General features: G+C 47.5%; 1 protein-coding gene across 2 annotated transcripts; it reads left to right on the top strand.

The window, feature by feature from the left end:
- Positions 1–1,787: 1,787 nt before the first annotated feature.
- CIMIP4 (ciliary microtubule inner protein 4) lies at positions 1,788–18,606 on the top strand. 2 transcript variants are annotated; one of them, XM_054675798.1, is made up of 7 exons: positions 1,791–1,943; positions 2,016–2,200; positions 5,646–5,705; positions 7,365–7,831; positions 9,686–9,830; positions 18,136–18,246; positions 18,452–18,606. In XM_054675798.1, exons 3-7 carry the CDS (start codon positions 5,684–5,686, stop codon positions 18,547–18,549), a joined length of 843 nt encoding a protein of 280 aa, XP_054531773.1. In that variant the 5' UTR covers positions 1,791–1,943; positions 2,016–2,200; positions 5,646–5,683; the 3' UTR covers positions 18,550–18,606. The 2 variants fall into 2 exon arrangements, with proteins under 2 accessions (XP_001145584.1, XP_054531773.1); XM_001145584.5 differs by lacking the exon at positions 2,016–2,200 and having other exon boundaries at positions 1,788–1,943.
- Positions 18,607–21,404: the final 2,798 nt, after the last annotated feature.

The raw sequence follows: 21,404 nt of genomic DNA, 5'->3' as shown, positions 1-21,404 counted from the left end.
CAGAGCCTGGCATGGCAGGGACCCAGGGAGCACTTGGGAAAGTGAGAGGAGCAGAGGTCAGAGAAGAATGGTGGACAGGTTGGGTAGGGCCTTGCAGATAAATGGGAGGATGTCAGCTTTTACTGTGGTTGAGCTGGAAGGTTTTGATTAGAGGGGTGACATATGATCTAACATAGGTCTTAACAGGATTGCTGGGCTGTTGAGTGAGAAGACTGTCAGAGGATATGGTGGACTCCAGGGTGGTCCCCATGTTATCTGCCCCCTCGTGTTCATGCCCTGTGTGACCCTCTCCCTTTCACTGCGGGTGGGACCCGTGACTTGCTTTTAACCAACAGCCTACGGCAAAGGTGATGGATGCCACTTCTGTGACTATGGTACACAACATTGTAATGCCCCATCTTGCAAGGGGACTCCCTCTTTGCTGGCTTTGATGAAGTCAGTGTCATGTTGGTGTTGGGGGGCCCACATAGCAAGGAACTGAGGATGGCCTCTGGCTGACAGCCAGAGAGAGCCTGAGACCCTCAGTCTAACAGACTGCAAGGAACTGTATCCTCCCACAGCCACATGAACTTGGAAGCATATTCTTCCCTAGTGGAACCTCAGATGAGACTGCAGCCCTGGCCAATACTTGGATTGTAGCCTGCTAAGACCCCAATGCAGAGAACTCAGCTAAGCCATGAGTAGACGCCCGACCCAAAGAAACTGTGAGATAACAGTTGTATGTTAAGCTTCGAAGTTTATGGCAAGACTGTCGTGCAGCAATAGATAATACCTAGGCAAGAGATGAGGGTGGCTTGGACCAGGGAGTAGGGGGAGTTGTGGAGGTGGACGAAGGCATCCAAATCTAGTGTACTTCAAAGGACTTGCTGATGGGTTGCTTGCGGAAGTAGCTTAGAGTTTTGTGATGTCTCTCTCTGTGCAAGGCAATGTGCTACATTTTGCAAAAAATTGTTTTATTCACCCATCACCCTTATCCTTAGTGTTGGGTGATATCTGTTTCACATGTGAAGGAAGTTCAGCTAAAGGACTTGGCCAGTCTCTTATCTAATAAGTGACAGGCCCAGATTCTGGGGACTCCAAGTTTAACCACAGCACTCTCTGTTTCCTGGGGAAATCCTGAAAGGCTGGGCTTGCAGGAGGCATTCACTATACCCACTCTTTGTCCAGGCTGAGCAACAGCCAGACAGGAATGGGCCAGTGCTGGCACCAATGACTTCTGCCTCCTTCTCCTCTGCAGAAGTCACTTAATTTTGTTGATCTCTTCTGTAGCCCTTGTTGTTCAGGAATAGGAGAGAGGACCCTTGCTTTAGTTTTACTCCCAGGTCCCTGATCCCTGGGTGTCCAAATCAGACAGCTCCAGATGCATCTTTCTCCTTCCCCATTGACCTCGACCTACATTTATGCTGTTATACACATCCATGCCTTTAATATTCTCATCCCTTCAAAACTGTTAAGTTCCTAGGCATCCTTCAAGATCCAACTCAAATGGCTCTTTCATAAGTCCCTCCTCCTTTTTCCTACACAGAGCTAGTTCTTCTCCCTACTTAGTGCTTTGAGCTCCCAAGAACATCTTTTGCACTTGGTAGCATCTGAGCCCCCTGTGCCTGGCACACCTGGCACGTAGTGGGGGCTCAACCAACATTCTTGAGTGGATGAGAGAGTGAACAATAATTGAAGCCCCTCCTGCCTTTTCCTGGCCTCAATCCTGGCTTTCTCCTGGCCTCTTTTCCCTACGGGTGGGCCTATCAGCCCTCTGAGGTAACAGAGCCCTGTGTATAGTGATCACCATGGCAACTCCAATGAACATCTTGGGGAGGGCCACTTCCCAGCAACCATCCATTGGTCTTCACCAGTAGTTCTGTAGCGGGGATCTGCACTTCTGGGCTTCAGCACACATCAGTGTGGTTCACGTGTTTCCTGCTGTTATGAAAGAGATTGGAGAGGTGAGGCAGAGACTTATGAAGGGCCAGGGTTCTTCCAGGACATGGGGTTTCATCTTCCTTCTCCCCATTCAGAGTTGCTTGTGAGTGAAGACTGCCTAGACTGGAATTACCTTCCCGCCCTCTTTGACCAAAGTCTCTTGGGATCTCTCTCTCTGGGTCAGAAACTGGAAGTGAGTCCACACTTCTATTGTAGCCCGTCCAGACTGCTGTGGACTGGCAGTGCACTGGGACGTACAGAGCTGCCGTGGGCACGTCAGGTTGGTGGCTGGGGATAGGCGGAGAAAGAAAACTTGGAGCTAACTTGAACTTCACCTAGCTTGAAGATGTGCAATTTAATTTTAGCCCCACCTGGTGAAGTCCTGTGTCTTTTCGGAGCCTCATTTTCTCCATCTGTGAAAGAAGATAAATTAGTAGTGTCTCCGAACACCTTACTGGGTATTTGTGAAGACCAGACTAATTTACCAGATGTGGGAATGCTTGACATGGACTTGTGTTAGTTATCTCTTGCTGCACAACAAATCACCCCAAAACTTAGTGGGCTTAAGACAACATTGACTATCTCACAGTTTCTGTGAGTTGGGAATACCGGTGGAGTGTTGGTGATTTTTCTGTCCCAGGGTCTCTCACAGGCTGCAATCAAGGTGTGGCTTGGGTCTCTAGTCTCATCTCAAAGCTCGACCAGAGAAGGAACCCATTCACATGGCAGGATCCAGCTACTCTGGAGCTGTTGGCAAGAGGCCACTCTGAGTTCCTTGCCCTGTGGACCTCTCCATAGGGCATCTCACAACAGGGAAACTGGCTTCTGTCAGAGAAGATGAGCTGAGGAGAACTGCAGAGAGTGTGTGAAAAAGACAGAAGTTGTAGTCTCTTATAAGTTCATCATGGATGCAACATCCCTCATTTTTGCCACATTCCATTCATCACTATGTCCAGTCCACACCAAAGGGGAGGGAATTATACCAAGAAACAGGGATCATTGGGAGCCATGTCAACTGCCTGCCACTCTCTGCCCTCTGGCCCCCAATAATGTACATCCCTTCCACATGCAAAATACAGTCATCCCCTCCTAAGATCTTTAAAATTCTCATCCTATTAAACCATCAGTTTAAAAGCTAGAATCTGGTCATATAAATCAGCTCCAGGTGTGGCTGAGGCTCCTCCAGTGTCGTTCCTTAAGTACAGCTTCTCAGATTCAATTCTTCCCCATCATAGATCTGTGAAACTAAGTAATTTGCCCTGAACACACCTAACATACAGTGATGTGATAGGCATAGGATAAGAACTAGTGACATTCCTATTCAAAATTGAGGAAAATGGAGACATGAAGTCAATGGTCCATAGCAGTTTTGAAATCCAGCCACACAAATGTTGGACATTCCTTGATTAGGTTTCAAGGCCTGGGGATAATTCTCCATGGCTCTCAGCTCTGCCTTCTGGACTCTTGCATCCACTCTCTGACTTGTCTTTTTTATTTATATTTTTTGTTCAATGGTATCTTTTCATTTTGTACTGTCTCTATCCCTTTTACCCGAAGTTGCCAACATTTTGCTCATGTTATTTTCTCAACAGTAAAACTTACAGGGGTTCACTCCATTGAACAAAAGTCACACCCCTTTTTAACTGAGGCTCCTGTTGAGGAGCCTTAAGCTTCCTAGAGGTCCTATGGTTCTGTTAAGAGGATATATCAGGCATCTCTTTAATCTCTTTAAAGCACCCTTTGTGTGACAGAGTAATACCCTGATCCTTTGATCTTTCTGAAGTTTTAACAACAGGTCGCACAGTCACACTCCTGGGCACACTTTCCAGACAGTCTTCTGAAGCTATTTCTTAATTTTAGCATCTTTTGGGATCTGGAAAGGATGAGACTTCAGAACCATTAAGTACTGGCGTCTTTTTGTTTAACAGTCCCTTCTTCAATTCATCACCTTCCTTTCACATTTCACTACAAGCAGCAAGAAGAAAGTAAGAGGCAACTACAATCTTTTCTTTGGAACTCTTTAGCTAAGTCATTCAGTTCATTAGTCACATAACTGCAGATGACAGTGTCACCGTTTCTGCCACTACATAACAAGGGTCTTTTTTCCACTATTTCTAGTAATATATTCCTCACTTCCATTTGGGCCCTCACTGACAGCATCTTCCAACTCCAGATTTCTGCTTAAAAAAAAAAAACTGTTTAAGGTGATTTAGGCTTTTTCTATCATGCTTCTCAAAATCCTTATAGACTCTGACCACTGCTTGGTTCCAAATTCAGTCCCAAATTTTTAAGTATTTGTTATAGCAACACCCCACTGTTAGTACCAAAATATGTATTAGCTATGTATTGCTGCATAACAAATGACCATAAAGCTTAGAAGTTTGACACTGTATGTTTAAAACAGTACAAATTTATGATCTCAGAATTTATAGGAGTCAGGATGCTCACTTGGCTGGGTCCTCTGGCCCAGGGTATCCCACAGGCTGTAATGAAAGTGTCATCCAGGCTGTGTTCTCATATCAAGGCTCAATTGGGGAAGGATCCACTTTCAAGCTCATTCAGATGTCAGGATTCATTCAGTTCTTCAAAGACTGTTGGACTCAGGGCTTCTATTCTTTATGAGCTTTTGGCCAGAAGTCACCCTCAGTTTCTTGCTCCATGGGCTGCTCCACAGGGCAGCTCAAAACATGGCATTTGCTGTCATCAGAATGAGCAAACCAAGGAGAACCAGGGAAAGAGAGCAAACAAAACCAAAGTCACAGGCCGGGCACGGTGGCTCACACCTGTAATCCCAGCACTTTGGGAGGCTGAGGCGGGTGGATCACTTGAGGCCAGGAGTTAGAGATCAGCCTGGCCAACATGGTGAAACCCTGTCTCTACTAAAAATACAAAAATTAGCCAGATGTGGTGGCGCACACCTGTAATCCCAGCTACTCAGGAGGCTGAGGTGGGAGAATTGCTTGAACTTGGGAGGTGGAGGTTGCAGTGAGCTGAGATTGCACCACTGTACTCCAGCCTGGGTGACAGAGTAAGACCCTGTCTCAAAAAAAAAAAAAAGAAAGATCACATAAGAAAACAAAACACAAGCACGAAAGCTGCAGAGGCTTTTGAATCTACCCCTCTAATTTGAATCCAAGGCCTTAGAGAGAAGACTGAGTTTACAACAGAGCAAAGTGTGGGTTCCTGCTCTTGGTTCTCCTTCATGGTGGCTAAGCTGCTTCCCTTCCCTGACCACGAACGACCATTCAGCAAATGGATACAATCCTATTTGCAGGAAGACAAATGGTTGCCAGGATGGGAGCCGGGGCAATGGGCTTCACAGCCAGGGGCCTGCTAGGGTCTCCTAGGGTGGTGGTGATGGGGCAGAAGAGGAGGAGGAGATGAAAGGAAAAATTATGAAGGAGTAAAATGAGCCCAGGGTTCCAAGGCTGCTTGAGAAAAGTCTTTGAGGACTGGTGGGGTGGGGTGGGGGTGGCCAGGGCTTTTCAGAGAGGGCAGAGGCTGCAGAAGTCCAGGAGGCAGCCCCTGTGCCAGGGGTGATGAGTGAATGGGGCAGAGGCTCCGTGGGTCTGGGCAGTGCCAGAGGGCACCAGGGGCAGCTTAGGAACCTCTGATCAAGGGCGGGCAGACAGCCACAGGCCTTCCTGTTCAGCTCCCAGCTCATCCTTGTTCACAGAAACTCTGTGTGTTATCTGAGACGATGAAACGTGGTGCTTTGTTTACAGGACTAAGCTTGGAATTGCCTGTCCCACAGCAAGAGGCTATGGAGCTGGGCCACGGAGCAGGTAGGACAGGCAGACCAGGGATGTGCTGAATGCACATCCAGGCTTCTGGAGGGACTCCCTGGGGCAGCAGGGCACCGGCCCTTTCTCCTCCCGCTCCGTCTTGTGTTGGCCTCCAGACCCACCATCGGCCCAGGCTTCCTAGGGGGCATTCTGTTGGAAGACAGAAGGAAAAAGGAGGGAACGGAATTACTGAGCCCTCCCATCCTGCCATGTGCAGGGATTATCACCCCGATATGGTCTCCATCCTGAGGGGGTGACTCAGGTGCTCTGAGTCTTGTGTGTACCAGGGCAGGGCTGTGGGGGAACATGGTGAGGGGCCTGGCCTCAATGGATGGGAGGTATATATGGGGTTACACGTGAGCCAAGACCAGGGGTAGTGTAGCCCAAGGAGTGGAGGGGAGTGTTCCAGGCAGGAGAAATAGCTCAGGCAAAGGCTTGGGAGGGAGAGACGGCTGGCACTTTTGTGGAGTCCCGAGAGCAGGGACTCTGCCCTGAGGACAAGAGGAAAGATTTTGATGCAGGCGTGACTGAGTCAGGCCCGCTCTGAGAATGGTCCCCAGGGGTGAGTGCAGGGTGGCTGGGGCTGGCAGGTGGGATGGGGAGAAGAGAGTCCAGTGAGTTGGGGCAGCGATCCTGCTAAAATCTTCCTCCAATGACCTGAATGCCCAGGGGCCTTGTTAAACACTCAGATTCAGGGCCTTTCTGATGCAGCAGCTCTGAGAGGGTCCCAGGCATCTGTATTTTTAATGAGAGCCTAGGGAATCCTCATACATGGCCACATTTAGATAAACTCTGCGGAGGTTTATCATCCAGGGGATATGATGGTTTAGCTTGGGCTCAGAGGCCTGACGGCCACGATGCCCAGCCCTTATGTACCTTTTAAGAGGACTTGAGGTTTTGGAGGGAAGACCACCAAACATATTTACAGCTGTAATCTGGGGTGGAGGATGAGGCCAGGCTGTGAGGAGACACTGAAGGCTGAGAGCAAGAGACCTAGAGAAGTGGAGGCTGTGGGCAGGGACGTGGGAGACAGGGAGAGGCGGGGAGGAGAGAGCCTGGGAGGTGGCTGGGATGGTGCCACTTCTCAGCCCTGGCGAAGGGAGGAGGTAGGTATTGGGGAGCAGCCTTGCATTGGAAGCAAAGTCTGGAAGTCCCATCCAACTCCAGTACTTCCTAGGCATGTGGCTTAGCCCCAGGAACGCCTCTGCCAGTGCCGCTGCTGCCAGATTCTCACTGCGGAGAGTGAGGGGGAGGTTTCAAGATGGAAAAGTGGGGAAGGGAACTATCCAAATGGAGCCAGGGACATGAAAGCACAGACAGGCCAAGTCCCTTGCTTGCGGTCACACAGCTAGGCCTCAAGGCGGGACAGGCTTGGGCGGCAGCCCTTGTTGCCCCAGGCAATGTGGACTAACCCTGCCCGTGGGAGGCACGCAGGCTGGCCTCTCTTCTCCCATTGTGTCTCCTAATTTCCCACCCATGCCTCTGGTTCCTGCGCTTCCTCTCTGTCCCTCTCCCCTTCTCTGGCTGTGGAGCTCTGGGGCTCTTTGTCTGTCCGTTTCCCCTCCTCACCCCCATCTCTGCCCCCTCCCCACCCTCTACTTTCTGCCCTTGTCTGCGTGTCTCTCTCCCTCCCCCTCTATTTCTCTTTGTCCTGCTCAGGTACAACCACTTTGACCAGGGCCCATCTGAATGACAAGGAGGGCCAACAGGACTTGGACCCCTGGAAAGCGGCCTACAGTTCCTTGGACACCTCCAAGTTCAAGAACCAGGGTCTGTCATCCCCACAGCCCCTGCCCCTGGGAGCCAGCGCTCAAGGCAGCTCCCTAGGGCAGTGCCACTTGAAGGAGATTCCCCCTCCACCCCCGACTGCTGCCAGCAGGGATTCTCTGGGCATGGACCCACAGTCCAGGTCCCTGAAGAATGGGGGCTCTCGATCCTCCTCGAGAGAGAACAGGGCCACCTCGGGAGAGGGGGCTCAGCCATGCCAGGGGACGGATGACGGTCCCAGCTTGGGGGCTCAGGACCAGAGGAGCACGCCCACGAACCAGAAGGGCAGCATCATTCCTAACAACATTCGCCACAAGTTTGGGAGCAATGTGGTGGACCAGCTGGTCTCCGAGGAGCAGGTGTCATAGCAGGGGCCAGGAGGGTGATGCAGAGTCTTATAATGAGGACATAAGATAAACTCACTCTTGAGTACAGAGTCCCTATAATAATACCACTAGAAAGCAGTATCTCCTGAGCATCTGCTGTGTGCCAAGCACTGTGCACTGTTTAAACTTCACATATAACAAGTTGTTACATCTTCCCAGCAACCCATGAGGAAGGTACTATTATTGTCCTCATTTTATAGATAAGGAGCCCGAAGCTTAGAGGAGTTAAGTCAGTCAACCAAATTCACCTAACTGTGTGAGACGAGGGTGCAAACTGGGTCGGCAGATTCTGGAACTCTGGTCCTTAATGACTTTGCAGTTAAAAGCCTTTTGTGTGAATTGGATGTTTTCCATCTGAACAAGTCTCCCAAAGAAGACAGCATTTAGTGGATGGATAGCATTTATTGGGAATCAGAAGATGTGGGTTTGAATCCTGGACCTGATCCTAAATGCTGGATGACTTTGGATAAGTTACTTACCCTCTCTGGGCTTCAGTCTCCACATCTGTAAAGCGAGGCAGTTGCACTAGATCAGGCTGACAAACACATGGTGTGCGTATCACAACCCTCCCAGCCTGCATTCATGGCAGACATCACTAGTCAATGCCAGCACTCTTTTCCACCCGATATAGCATTCCAGGCAGTCATTACAAATCAACTGACACTTGAGATAAAATTCATCTACCGTTTCTGGTCAAATGCTATGTTCTTTCTGTCCTGGCATTCTGAGACATATTTTTAAAGCCACCATCTCAACCCTCATAGCAACTGCATTGTGTGGAAGGTCAGGCAGGAGTTATTGCTTCCTTTTTAGCAGATAGTATAACCAAGTCCCAAGGAAGGGCTACGATCTGCTTGGGTCACAAAAGCTGGGGGTCAGGCTTCTCCTAGGCTCCCCTTCCACTCTGTCATCTTAAAGTGCAGTGACCCCACCACCAGCAAGTCTGGAAGGTCACAGTCTTGACATGTTCTGCCCCACTTGGAGGAACTTGTCCCAATTTGAGGTTGACTCTGTGGTCACTACCTCTCACTGCCCTGCCCAGCCTTGGGAGAAGTCCTTTCTTTCTTCAGCCACCGTTGTCCCTGGCTGGAATCAAGAAATCCGTGTTTTCTGCCCATCTGTAACTTATGTCACAAGTGTCAATGAGCCAGCAAGTGTCAGAGCTGGAAGCCACTTCAAAGACCATCCAGTTCCACCCTGCCTTCACATTTTACATGTAGGGAAACTGAGGCCTAGAGCGGAGAAGAGGCTTGCTGAAGTCAACAGCTGATATATTGCAGAACTGGAACTCAAACCTAGGTGTCCTGCCCCTGGACCTGGGCTCAGCTTCTCTGTGTGTCAGTTTCCCTATTGGTATGAAGAGGGAGTTGGCCTCATTGAAAGTTAAGCACCCACCAAGAGCTGCCATGTGTGATGCCTCAGTTGTAGGAGGCAAGCCAGGGCTCTGTGGCCTGCCAGCCATGTGAACTGGGTGATCTCTGGCCTCCTGAGGCCCGCTTTCCTCATTTATAAAATGGTGGGAAGAGTGGCACCCTATAGAGACCCCCCACCCCAATGTTGCAGGTAGCAGATGCTCAATGCTTGGAAGAGGTTTTATGATCGTTAACCTGATGCCCCCCACCCACAGCAGTGCAGATGATGAGAGGGGTTGGGGCTGGGGCCTTTGTATACTCCAGCTCCCCAGCCCTGTGAATAGGTTGAGGGCTGCAGGCTACAGGTGGGATCGGGGTGGGGAGGGCAGGGTCAAGGGAGGAGGAGGTGGAGGGAGATATGGGGCTTGAAACTGCTTTTCCATCCCCTGTCTGTCGTCCCTGCCTCCCTGCTCAGGCTCAAAAGGCTATTGATGAAGTCTTCGAGGGCCAGAAAAGGGCAAGCTCATGGCCCAGCAGGACCCAGAATCCTGTGGAAATCTCCTCCGTCTTCTCAGACTACTATGACCTCGGCTACAACATGCGGTCAAACTTGTTTCGAGGTCAAGTCAAAGGGCAAGGGTGGGGCCGTGAACACCCATGGTCTCCCAGGCATTGGGCAGGGAAGGCCTTTGGGGTTTCCACTCCATATGGGGTCTAGGACCCCAGGGCACATCTTCAAGGACACTTATTTCATGCCCATGTGTCCTCTATGTCAGCTTGCGAGTGCTGGGAACATCCAGTCCCCTGTCCTTGATGTGTGGATGATTCATCCCAGTTGGCAGTCAGGCACCTCTGGTCCCTCCCCTCCCCTCCCCCCTCCCCCCTCCCCTCCCCTCCCGTTCTCTCTCCTCCCCTCCCCTCCCCTCCCCTCCCCTCCTCTCCCCTCCCCTCCCTTCCCCTTCCCTTTCCTTCCCTTCTTTTGTTTTTTGAAGTCTCACTCTGTTGCCCAGGCTGGGGTGCAGTGGCACAATCTTGGCTCACTGAAATCTCCGCCTCACAGGCTCAAGAAAGCAACCCTCCCACCTCAGCCACCCCCTTCCCCCACAAGTAGCTGGGACCACAGATGCGCGCCACCACACCTGGCTAATTTTTTTCTTTTCTGGTTTTTTTTTTTTTTTTTTTGTATTTTTGGTAGAGGCAAGGTTTCACCATATTGCCCAGGCTGGTCTCAAACTCCTGGGCTCAAGTGATTCACCCACCTTGGCCTCTCAAAGTGCTGGGATTACAGGCATGAGTCACTGCGCCCTGCCCACCTCTTGTTCTTAATCTGCCAGTAGGAGGCCCAGGACCCAGTAGAACTGGGACTGCTGCTCCCCACACCCCTAGCCCCATCCCAGGCACCTTTGGTCACAGTGACAATATCAAGTTTCTTTGGTTCAAAGCTCAGCTCAGCCACTCACTACCTGGGTATGACCTTAGGTGGGATCCTCAACCTCTGCAAGCCTCCGCTGTCTTCTCGGTACAGTGGGGATGATAATGAGAGTATGGCCCTTGCTGGGTCATTGGCAGGACTTTATGAAGTGCCACATGAAGGTGCTTGGCCGAGGCAAGTCGTGAGCACTCAGTAGCTGTCAGGCTATCATTTTTCTTCTCCAGAGCCTGGAGGTGGCGCCACCTGGGAAGAAAGGAAGGGTGGGTTGGAGGCTCTGACATTTACACAGGGTTTCCATTGGATCAGTGTAGTCCTGTTTGGTTGGGGTGGGGAGAGTGCTATTAGCTCCATTTCACGGGCAGATTTCAGATCATTTGCCTTAGAACTCTCAGTAGTCTGCATTGTGTCTAGGACTCAAAGTCAGGTGTTCCTTCTGCCTTCAAAGCCTCATAGTCTTTTCTTGACCACTAAGTCACCTCCCTAGCTATGATCCTGTTCCCAGGGTCTTCTGGATGGCTCAGATGCCTGTCACAGCACGCAGGGGCTTCTCTCTGCCCCACATTCTGGTTTGGCCTCATTGCAAAATAAGGCTCTTTCTGGTACGGCTCCTTCCTCTCTCCTCACTCCAGGCCCTCTCCAGTGCTCCCAGGGCCTGACAAACCTCTTCCACCTGGCTTGGATCCCTGTCACCCGAGGAACCAGATACCCACTGGAAGCCTTTCTGGAGTTTTCTCTGAGCTTGGAGAAGGGATGGTGCTGGGGGAGGAAAGCGAGAATACAGTTCTGCTTGTTCTCTGTTCCGGGCCTTCCAGATCCTGCCTTCCAGTTCTCTCTTTAACAACTATCGGTCACCAAATAGCTATTCCATACAACTTTGTATGATAATGTCTACATAAATGTAAAATAATCTATTTTTTAAAATGTCCATGTCCCATCATCCTGCCTGGGAAGTAGAACTGTGCCAAGGGTGTGCTGGAGCTCATAGCAGCTTGCACCAGCTCACAAGAGGCAATTGTCTCCCTGAACTGACTGGCACATAAATGCTGTCTTAAAATTGGTCATGCTAGTAGTATTTACACTCTGGAAATTGGCAAACACTATGAATCAGGGCTTCACCCTGCCACACAGTGCTGTCAGTGTGCCCATCCATCTGTCCCTCTCTGTTTCCACCCACCCAGGGTTAGCCTTTATACTTGCTGTTTGAGGTTGGTGAGGCTGGTATGGCTGCACAGGAGTGAGGCAGAAGACATCAGAGGAAACAGGCTGGGTCGTGAAGCCTGCTGGAAGGTCTTTACTCAGAGAGAGATGAGAAACCAAGCTGTGATTTTAAGCAGGAGAATGGCCCTGTTTGGCTCAGGTTAAGGGCTCACTCCAGTTGCTATGGAGAGAATGGACATAGGGAGATGGGGCAGAAACAGGGAAACCGGTAGGAGGCAGCTGCAAAACTCCAGATGGGACAGATGATGGTGGCTTGGTGTTGGAAGCTGGGCTAGTGCACCTGCGCTATTTTGGAAGGCACCATTGTGCAATATAGCAGCTCAGGGAGGTAATGGTGAAGGTGGCCTGATGTAGTAGGATTCTGGATATTTGTATAAGGCAGAGAGAAAAGAATATGCTAATGAATAGATTTTGGGGTGAGAGAGGAATTAACGTTGACTTCAACGTTTTGACCTAAACAACTGGAAGGATGAGATGGCTATTTACTGAATTAGAGAAGCTGCCAGGGGGAGCAGGTTGAGGGACTCCTATTCTACGCTAAATCATGGATCATCTTTTACACAGTCTTCTAAAATTTTTAGTTTTGCTTTTCACATTTAACTCTTTAATCCACCTGGGGTTGATTTTTGTTTTTAGTATGAAGTAGGGATTCATTTTCAAAAACTGTAGATGGCTTTTGTGAGTTTTAGCCATTTAAAGAAAGTAGTAAAACTGAGGCTTGAGGAAACTTTAGGCAGCTTGCCCAGCTGTGTAAAGAGTGAGATGACGAGCTCAGGCATTCCTTGGGCATCTATGTGCCCAGCCCTCAAAATAATGGAACAACAACACCAGAAATCTTTCCCCAGTAGGGATTCATTTTCAATTCCTTCTTTATGTGGGTTACTGACTGCCTCAGTACCTTTTATTGAATAGGCTCATCTTTCCTCCCGGTGACCTGCAGTGGTACTTCTGTTATCCATCAGGTTTTGACACATGCATAGATCAGTTTCAGGCTCTATTCTGTCCATTGGTCTAATATTACATTTTTAATCACCAAAGTATTATAAGTAGCCTGATATCTGGTCAGGCAATACTCCCACTACCACCCCTCCACCACCATCACCAGTTAATGTCTTGGGTTTCTAGGCCCTTTACTCTTCCATACAAATGTTATTAATATACAGAAATTTCCATGAAAAACCCTGTTGGGATTTTGATTGGAAATACATTGAATCTACAGCTCAATTTAAGGGCTGTTGTCAGCTTTATAATGAATTTTCTAATATATGAATATGGTATATACCTCCATTAATTTAAGTCTTCCTTCAATATCTCTCAGTAACATTTTGTGATTTTTTTTTCTATAAACATCATGCAGGTTTTTTTGTTAGACTTACTCAGGAGAATCTCTTTTTTTGCTGCTTGTTGAAAATGATATCTTTTTAAAATTATATTTTCTAACTTTGCTGCTGATACCGTATACACAAATGCAATTTTTGTTTTTGTATATTAATCTCATATCCACAGGCTTTATGCAGCTCACCAATTAATTCCAGTAACTAGTTATAGATTCTTTAGGAGTGCTTTTGAATAGTAATAATGGCTACATTTATGCACAGTATTTAACATATGCCAGGTACTGCTCTGAGTACTTTATATATATATTTTATTCTGCACATGAATCCCATGTGGTAAATGCTACAATTCCCATTTTTTTTCCAGATAAAAAATAATTGAGTCATGGAAAAGTTAAATAACTTAATTAAGGCCACACAGATAGGAACGGTCAGAGTTGGGATTTAAACCCTGCCAGTCAGAGGCTAGAGTTTAAATTCTTAAACACTAGGCTTTTCTTACCTTTATATCAGCATCTGGCTGACCTCTCTAGGACAATGGTGTATATAAGCAGGAAAAACAGGCATCCTTATCTCCTTCCTGATTCTAACATTACATCATTAAATATAATATAGTCCGTTTTCATACTGCTGATAAAAACATACCTGAGACTGGGTAATTTATAAAGAAAAAGAGGTTTAATAGACTCACAGTTCCATGTAGCTGGGGAGGCCTCACATCATGGTGGAAGGTGAAAGGCACGTCTTATACGGTGGCCGACAAGAGAGAATGGGAACCAAGTGAAAGAAGTTTCCCCTTATAAAACCATCAGATCTCATGAAATTTATTCACTACCACGGAAACAGCATGGGGGAAAATGGAGCTGGCTCTGGGTCTTAGTCTGGCTTTGGGTGTCCTGAGAGTTTAGCGAACTTCATGTGGGGAGAGTATTGGCCATGGCCGTGAGTCCTGGGTGTATAGGCTTCCCACAGACAGGGCTGTGGGAGGACCATGTGGGATGGCCTGCAGGAATATGGCCAGGGTGAGTGGCCCTTTGTGTATTTTCTGCCTCCCAACTCACCGTGGCTCCAGCTTCAGAAGGAGGTCAGAGCAGAACACCCCTGTGGGCTAACATGAAGGTCCTCATCTGCTCCAAGCAGCAGGGCTGGGAGGGGAGAGTAGAGGGTCAGCCCATGGTAAGGACAAGCCAAGTACAAATCAAAACCTTGGCTGGGCTCACCTGGACATTGTGTCTTTGAGTCACAGAGCAGGCAGAATGGTAGCTTACATCCTGTCCTTTTCCCTCTGTGTCCAGGTATCCAGGGATCCCTGAACCAGCTTACCAAGGATTTTCTTTTTTTCGCTTCTTTCCATTGTTGGAATTCCGATTTCCTTTATTTGGTGTCTTCCTCTTTCTTGGTTTGCTCTCTTGTCTTTGGGGTGGATTCCATCTCCCAGCTTGATGTCACTGTCATTGGAGAGCACAGCCCTGTAATGATTTCAATCCCTTGAAATTGTTCAGATTCGCTTTAGAGCCCAGTAGATGGTGATTTCTGTAGATGATCTGTGTGTGCTTAAAAATAATCTCTCCAGGGGCCGAGCGCGGTGGCTCACGCCTGTAATCCCAGCACTTTGGGAGGCCGAGGCAGGTGGATCACGAGGTCAGGAGATCGAGTCCATCCTGGCCAACAAGGTGAAGCCCTGTCTCTACTAAAAATACAAAAATCAGCTGAGCGTGGTGGCAAGTGCCTGTAATCCCAGCTACTTGGGAGGCCGAGGCAGGAGAATTGCTTGAACGAGGGAGTCGGAGGTTGCAGTGAGCCAAGATTGTGCCACTGCACACCAACCTGGTGACAGAGCAAGACTCCGTCTCAAAAAAAAAAAAAAAAAAAAAAAATCTCAGGAGGCGGAGGCAGGCAGATCACAAGGTCAAGAGATCGAGATCATCCTGGCCAATATGGTGAAACCCCGTCTCTACTAAAAATACAAAAATTAGCTGGCATGATGGCGCATGTCTCTACTAAAAATACAAAAATTAGCTAGGCGTGATGGCGCACGCCTGTAATGGCTTCTCAGGAGGCTGAGGCAGAAGAATCACTTGAACCCGGGAGGCGGAGGCAGGCGGAGGTTGTAGTGAGCGGAGATCGCACCACTGCACTCCAGCCTGGCTACAGAGCAAGACTCCCTCTCAAAATAATGATAATAATAATAATAATAATAATAATAATAATAATAATCTCTTGGGTAAGGGATTCTGCATTTGTCTATAGAACAGGCTTGTTAATGATTTCCGCACAAATCTTCTAATCCTTATTAATATTATTTGTTTGATCTATTAGTTACTAAAATATGTGTCTTTAAATCTCCCCCTATAATAGCAGCTTTGTCCATTTGTCCTGTGGTTCTGTCAATTTTGCCTTATCTATTTTGAGATTATTTCAATGTAGCAAGTTCAGAATCATTACATTACCTTAATGAATTGCAATTGTTTTTGTTTTTCATCGTGCCTTTGCCCTACAGTCTATTTCGCCTGATATAGTTAGACCAGACTGCTTTTGGTTAGTGTTTGCCTGGGTATATCTTTTTCTATTCTTCCATGTTTATCCTCTCTTTGTGTCCTTTTAAATATGCTTTCAATGCTATATACCTGGAAAACATTTTCTGTAGTGTCATCATCTGGTTTTTAACGAATGGGTTTAATTCATTCATATTGATTCTTGTTACTGATATAGACTATTTGGGTTTATTTCCATGATCTTATTTTTCGTTTTCTGTTTGTGCTGCTTTTTCTTTTCTTTTCTTTTTTTCTTTTTTTTTTTTTTTTTTTTTTTTGAGATGGAGTCTCACTCTGTTGCCCAGGCTGGAGTGCAGTGGCGTGCTCTCAGCTCACTGCAAGCTCCGCCTCTTGGGTTCACGCCATTCTCCTGCCTCAGCCTCCCAAGTAGCTGAGACTACAGGCGACTGCCACAACGCCCGGCTAATTTTTGTTTTGTATTTTTAGTAGAGACGGGGTTTCACCATGTTAGCCAGGATGGTGTGCTGCTTTTTCTTTGTGGCTTATTTTTCTCTCTCTTTTTGGATTTGCATCAGCTTTCTTATTTTTCTCAATCTGATATTTGTTCTTTTCTACTCCTCTTATTCTTTGAGTGGTTACCTTTGACATTTTTATATGCGTAATTAACAAATTATAAAGTTAATCTAGGCATTTGTGTTTTCCTGAACACTAAGGGCCTTAGAAGGCTTTAACTTTGGCTGGGCGCCGTGGCTCACACCTGTAACCCCAGCACTTTGGGAGGCCGAGATGGGCGGATCACAAGGTCAAGAGATCCAGACCATCCTGGCTAACATGGTGAAACCCTGTCTCTACTAAAAATACAAAAATTAGCTGGGTGTGGTGGCGCATGCCTGTAATCCCAGCTACTCAGGAGGCTGAGGCAGGAGAGTAGATTGAACCTGGGAGGTGGAGGTTGCAGTGAGCCAAGATTGAGCCACAGCACTCTAGCCTGGAGACAGAGCGAGACTCCGTCTCAAAAAAAAAAAACAAAAAAAAACCTTTAATTAACTTTAATTACTCTCCCGACCTCCACCTCAGCTTTCATGTTATTATTTTATAGAATTTATATATGTATTATATATAGGATTTAGATATATGTATATATAGAATTTATATATATATTCTCGGCCTCCCAAAGTGCTGGGATTACAGGCGTGAGCCACCGCGCCCAGCCCACATCTTTTTATTTCTTTGTATTGCATCCTAATATTAATTTCTTTAGGTATATCTTCCAGTTTACCATTTTCTCTCAGCTTTATTTGATCTGCTATTTTATCTGTTAATTGAATTTCTTTTTAAACTTTTATGATGGCAATTTTCAAGCTTATGGAAAAGAAGAGAACTTAGTTTATAAATAGATGTTGCATATACCACTCAGCCTCAACAATGATTAATACATAGCTGATCTTGTCTCATCTTTTCTCCCACCCATCCACTCCCACCCAAGATTATTTCAAAGCAAGTCCCAGGCATCTTATTGCCATGGAGTTTAATTTTTTTTCAATTATTATGTGTTTCATTTCTGAAATTCCGTTTGCTTCTCTTACTAATCTATCTGCTCTTTCTGGATGGTTTCTTACTCTTTGCTTATATTTTTATTCTCTCTTATGGTTTCAATCATTAAATATAGTTTTTTGTTTGTTTGTTTGTTTGAGACAGAGTCTCTCTCTGTTGCCCAGGCTGGACTGCAGTGGCGTGATCTCGGCTCACTGCAACCTCTGCCTCCCGGGTTCAAGCAATTCTCCTGCCTCAGCCTCCTGAGTAGCTGGGATTACAGGAGCCCGCCACCACGCCCAGCTAATTTTTGTATTTTTAGTGGAGACGGGGTTTCACCATGTTGGTCAGGCTGGTCTCGAACCCCTGACCTCGTGATCCACCCGCCTTGGCCTCCCAAAGTGCTGGGATTACAGGCGTGAGCCACTGCCCCCGGCCTAAATATACTTATTTTGTATTCTGTATCTGATCATTCAAATCTTTGCTAATTTGGGAGATTTTGTCCTTTGGTGTTTCTGCTGACTCTTGATCATTGCAACGTATCTGCTTGTGCATGTTTGAATTTTGAAAACAGAGATAAGTTTTCTTAAGTTACAGGTATTAGTTGCCACTTGCTAGATGTCTTGATGAATGTCCAATAATTTTGTCTTTCCAACCATGCAAAAAAATCTCATTTCTTGGTATAGTTGAAGACACTGAAGCTCAGAGAGGTTAAAAATTTCTCTGAGGCTATACTACCCATAAATAATGGAGTCTGGGTTTGAACCCAAACGACTTTACTTTGAAACCCTTCCCACTTTCCTTCCGTTCCACAATTTACCATCCGTAGAGGAAACTGACACCCAATATAAGCCATGGAGTACCCGACTGCCACTGAATTGGGCACTTGGGGTTTCTTCATGGTATTCTACAGGGGCTGCTGAGGAGACAAAGAGCCTCATGAAGGCTTCCTACACACCAGAGGTCATTGAGAAATCAGTGAGGGACTTAGAACACTGGCATGGCAGGAAGACGGATGATCTGGGTAAGTGAGGAGCTGCGGGTGATGGGAGGCAGGGGCTGTCCTCCACCGGCAGGGTGTGTTGGCTCTAAGGGTCAGAGAGAAACCAGAGCAGGAGACAGAGCCAGGGGTGGACTTGGAAGAGGTACGAGTCATCCCTGGGCTCTGGGCAACTCCAGAGACTGCCAGATGATCTAATCTGCGCTGGCTCTTCTCCTGCTCGCTATAGGACGGTGGCACCAGAAAAATGCTATGAACCTGAACTTGCAGAAAGCACTGGAAGAGAAATATGGAGAAAACAGCAAATCCAAGAGCTCAAAGTACTAGATTTGACACAGTAGAGGTGTCTTCTACTCAAATAAAGTGCTAACAATAAGGAAAGGCTCAGGTCTGAGTCCTCCTGTGCTTGGTGCCTTTCTTCACATTGGAGTGGAGGCCGATGTGTGGTGTTGGAGAGACCAACTGGGGGAAGATAGAAGCCCTGGTCCCAAACTATTCCCTAGTCCTCCCTCCTGCACACACGTGCACACACACGTACCTTCACCCATTATCCCAGGAAAGGACATGAGAGCTGGGCATGACTCTGTCTCAAGCCCAGGGTGCCTGGCTTCTCCCACATGCCCTATGTGAGGGGGTCCTATAGTGGACACTGCTGAATCTTACCCTACATGCTCTTCCTAGAAGATGCCAATTATTCCCAGACATCCATTCCTCCCCCACGAGACACGGACTTCAGAGGAGTTGGCCACACACATTTCCTCCAATCTAGTGGCGGGTTTGATTGGTCTCATGGTGATTCTTTACCCCTACTCCAACCCCACCTCTTGCACGTGATTGGTTCAGTCATGCACATATGACTCAATTTGGGCCAGTAAGATGCAAGGAAACGTGTGGATGTGTGCAGCCTTCTGGGAAATTCTTTTCTCAGCTGGGAATGCTGAGAGAGCATCCATCTTTCCTGATGTAATGAATGAGGAACCATGCAGCCCAGACCACTCCTGCCAGACACCTATGACCAGGGGAATTGCAGACCACGCAGCACATTCTGGGTCCTCCATGGCCTCGCAGAGCTGCTCCATCAACTTGGCCAGAAGCTGCCGGCCTCTGGACTTCCTGTAATGTGAGCCTGAGGTCTCCTCATTGTTTAAGCAGCCAAAAGCATCCTCAGCCCATAAGATCCTTGGGGCTTGGGGCCCCAGGGAAGAGTCCCCAGATAATGGGTTCTAGGTCAGACGGTTCTGTTTTCCAGTTGATCCTGAAGCTTTTCACCTGATGAGTCTCTAAGCCCGCAGCACACTCCACCCCCAGATCACTGACTTGCACCCTCAGACCGTGCTCTACCCATGGGTTATTTATTATTTGCTGTGTTCCAAAACACCACCAAAACTTGTGGGCTTAAAATGACATGATCCTTAATTTGCTCATGATTGAGCAATTTAGGCAGGGCTCAGGAGGTACGGCTCATTTCTGTTCTGTATAGCATCTGCTGTGAAGACGCCTGCTCCTCTCCCATGCCTAGTGCCTCAGCTGGGATGAGAACCACAGTGGGGGGCTGGCTGATCATCACTCTCTCTCATGGGGCCTCTCTTCGTGGCTCACTTGAGCTTCTTTTGGAATGGGGACTGGGTTTCAAGAAGGAGCCGTCTCAGGGGACAAGATTCAATGTGCAATGGTTTATCAAGCCTTGCACTGGCTTGTCAATGTCCCTGTGGCCAAAGAGACATATGGCCAAGCCCAGACTTTGTGAGAGGGGACTACATAAGAGTATTACTGTATGCAGGAATGGTTCATTGGCGACCTCAAAATAATAGTTTGTCCTGGTGGTCATCTTGCTTTTGAAAGATCAAAAGCGAGAGGAAGAATCAAAATCACTACTGGGAGAAGAGGAGACATGTTCCTACTTCTCCCTCAACTGCCCCTCCTCCCACAAAAGGGAATGACTTACTTACTTTTTTTTCTTTGTCTTTTCTTTTCTTTTTTTTTTTTGAGATGGAATCTGGCTCTGTTGTCCAGGCTGGAGTGCAGTGGTGTGATCTTGGCTCACTGTAACCTCCGCCTTCTGGGTTCAAGCTATTCTCCTGCCTCAGCCTCCCGAGTAGCTGAGATTACAGGAGTGCACCACCATGACCAGCTAATTTTTGTATTTTTAGTAGAGATGAGGTTTCACCATGTTGACCAGGCTGGTCTTGAACTCCTGAGCTCAAGTGATCCGCCCGCCTCAGCCTCCCAAAGTGCTGGGATTATAGGCGTGAGCCACCACGCCCGTCCAGGAATGACTTAAAGGTAGGGTTGGATCAGAATGCAATACAGGGAAGTGAATCTGACTTGATTTAATATTCATCAAATACCTAATTATGTGCAAAGTGCAGAGTTCAGTTCAACTTCTTTACTGGGTACCTAGTTTCTGCAAGACACTGTTCTGGGCACTGGAAACACTAGACTTTGTCTTCATCAACTACTATGTGCCCATCACATGTGACACCTGAAAAAATGAGCCACCCAAAGTCTTGTGGCTAAAGCAGACTCTGTGCTGTTCTGACATAGAAATGATAACGTGGCAAATGATTATGTGCCACATGGTTTATATACGCAACTGTATTTCATCCTTACACCAGTCCTCAGAGCTGTTATCACTCCCTTTATGAAGATGAGGAAACTGAGGCTTGGAGAGGCCAAGGAAATTGTACAAGATTATATGCATAGGAAGCTGGGGGTGCAAACCCAGGAATTTCTATTCAAAGTCACTTCTACTCTACCAGGCAATCGTACTGCAGTGTACGTAGTATGACAGTGCAGTGCCTAACAGGGCTGAGTGTTTGTGGTGCCTGTTGACGGAGCACCACAAACACTCAGCCCTATTAGGCACAGTGAAAACAGCAATATGAATGCAATACAATATGCAATATGCAATATGCATATGCAATATGCAATATGCATATGCAATATGCAATATGCAATATGCATATGCAATATGCAATACAGTCCAGACCTCAGAGCTTTGCAGTCTGCAGGAGATTGATGTGGAAGAAACTGCCTTAGAGACTTATCTACCCATGATATGCCCCTGCCCAGCCCTGACCAATGAGCTGGACGTGCAAAAATAAATAAGACATGGCGCCTGTCCTCAAAGAGTTCAGAGTCTGGCGGGAAGACAAATACATCAGTACATAGATGCTCAGAAG

This window comes from Pan troglodytes, chromosome 23 (assembly GCF_028858775.2).
Source record: "Pan troglodytes isolate AG18354 chromosome 23, NHGRI_mPanTro3-v2.0_pri, whole genome shotgun sequence".
NCBI classification, from domain to species: Eukaryota; Metazoa; Chordata; class Mammalia; order Primates; family Hominidae; genus Pan; species Pan troglodytes.
Note: the sequence above shows the minus strand (reverse complement) of the source record. Positions and strands in the feature narration are given on the sequence as shown.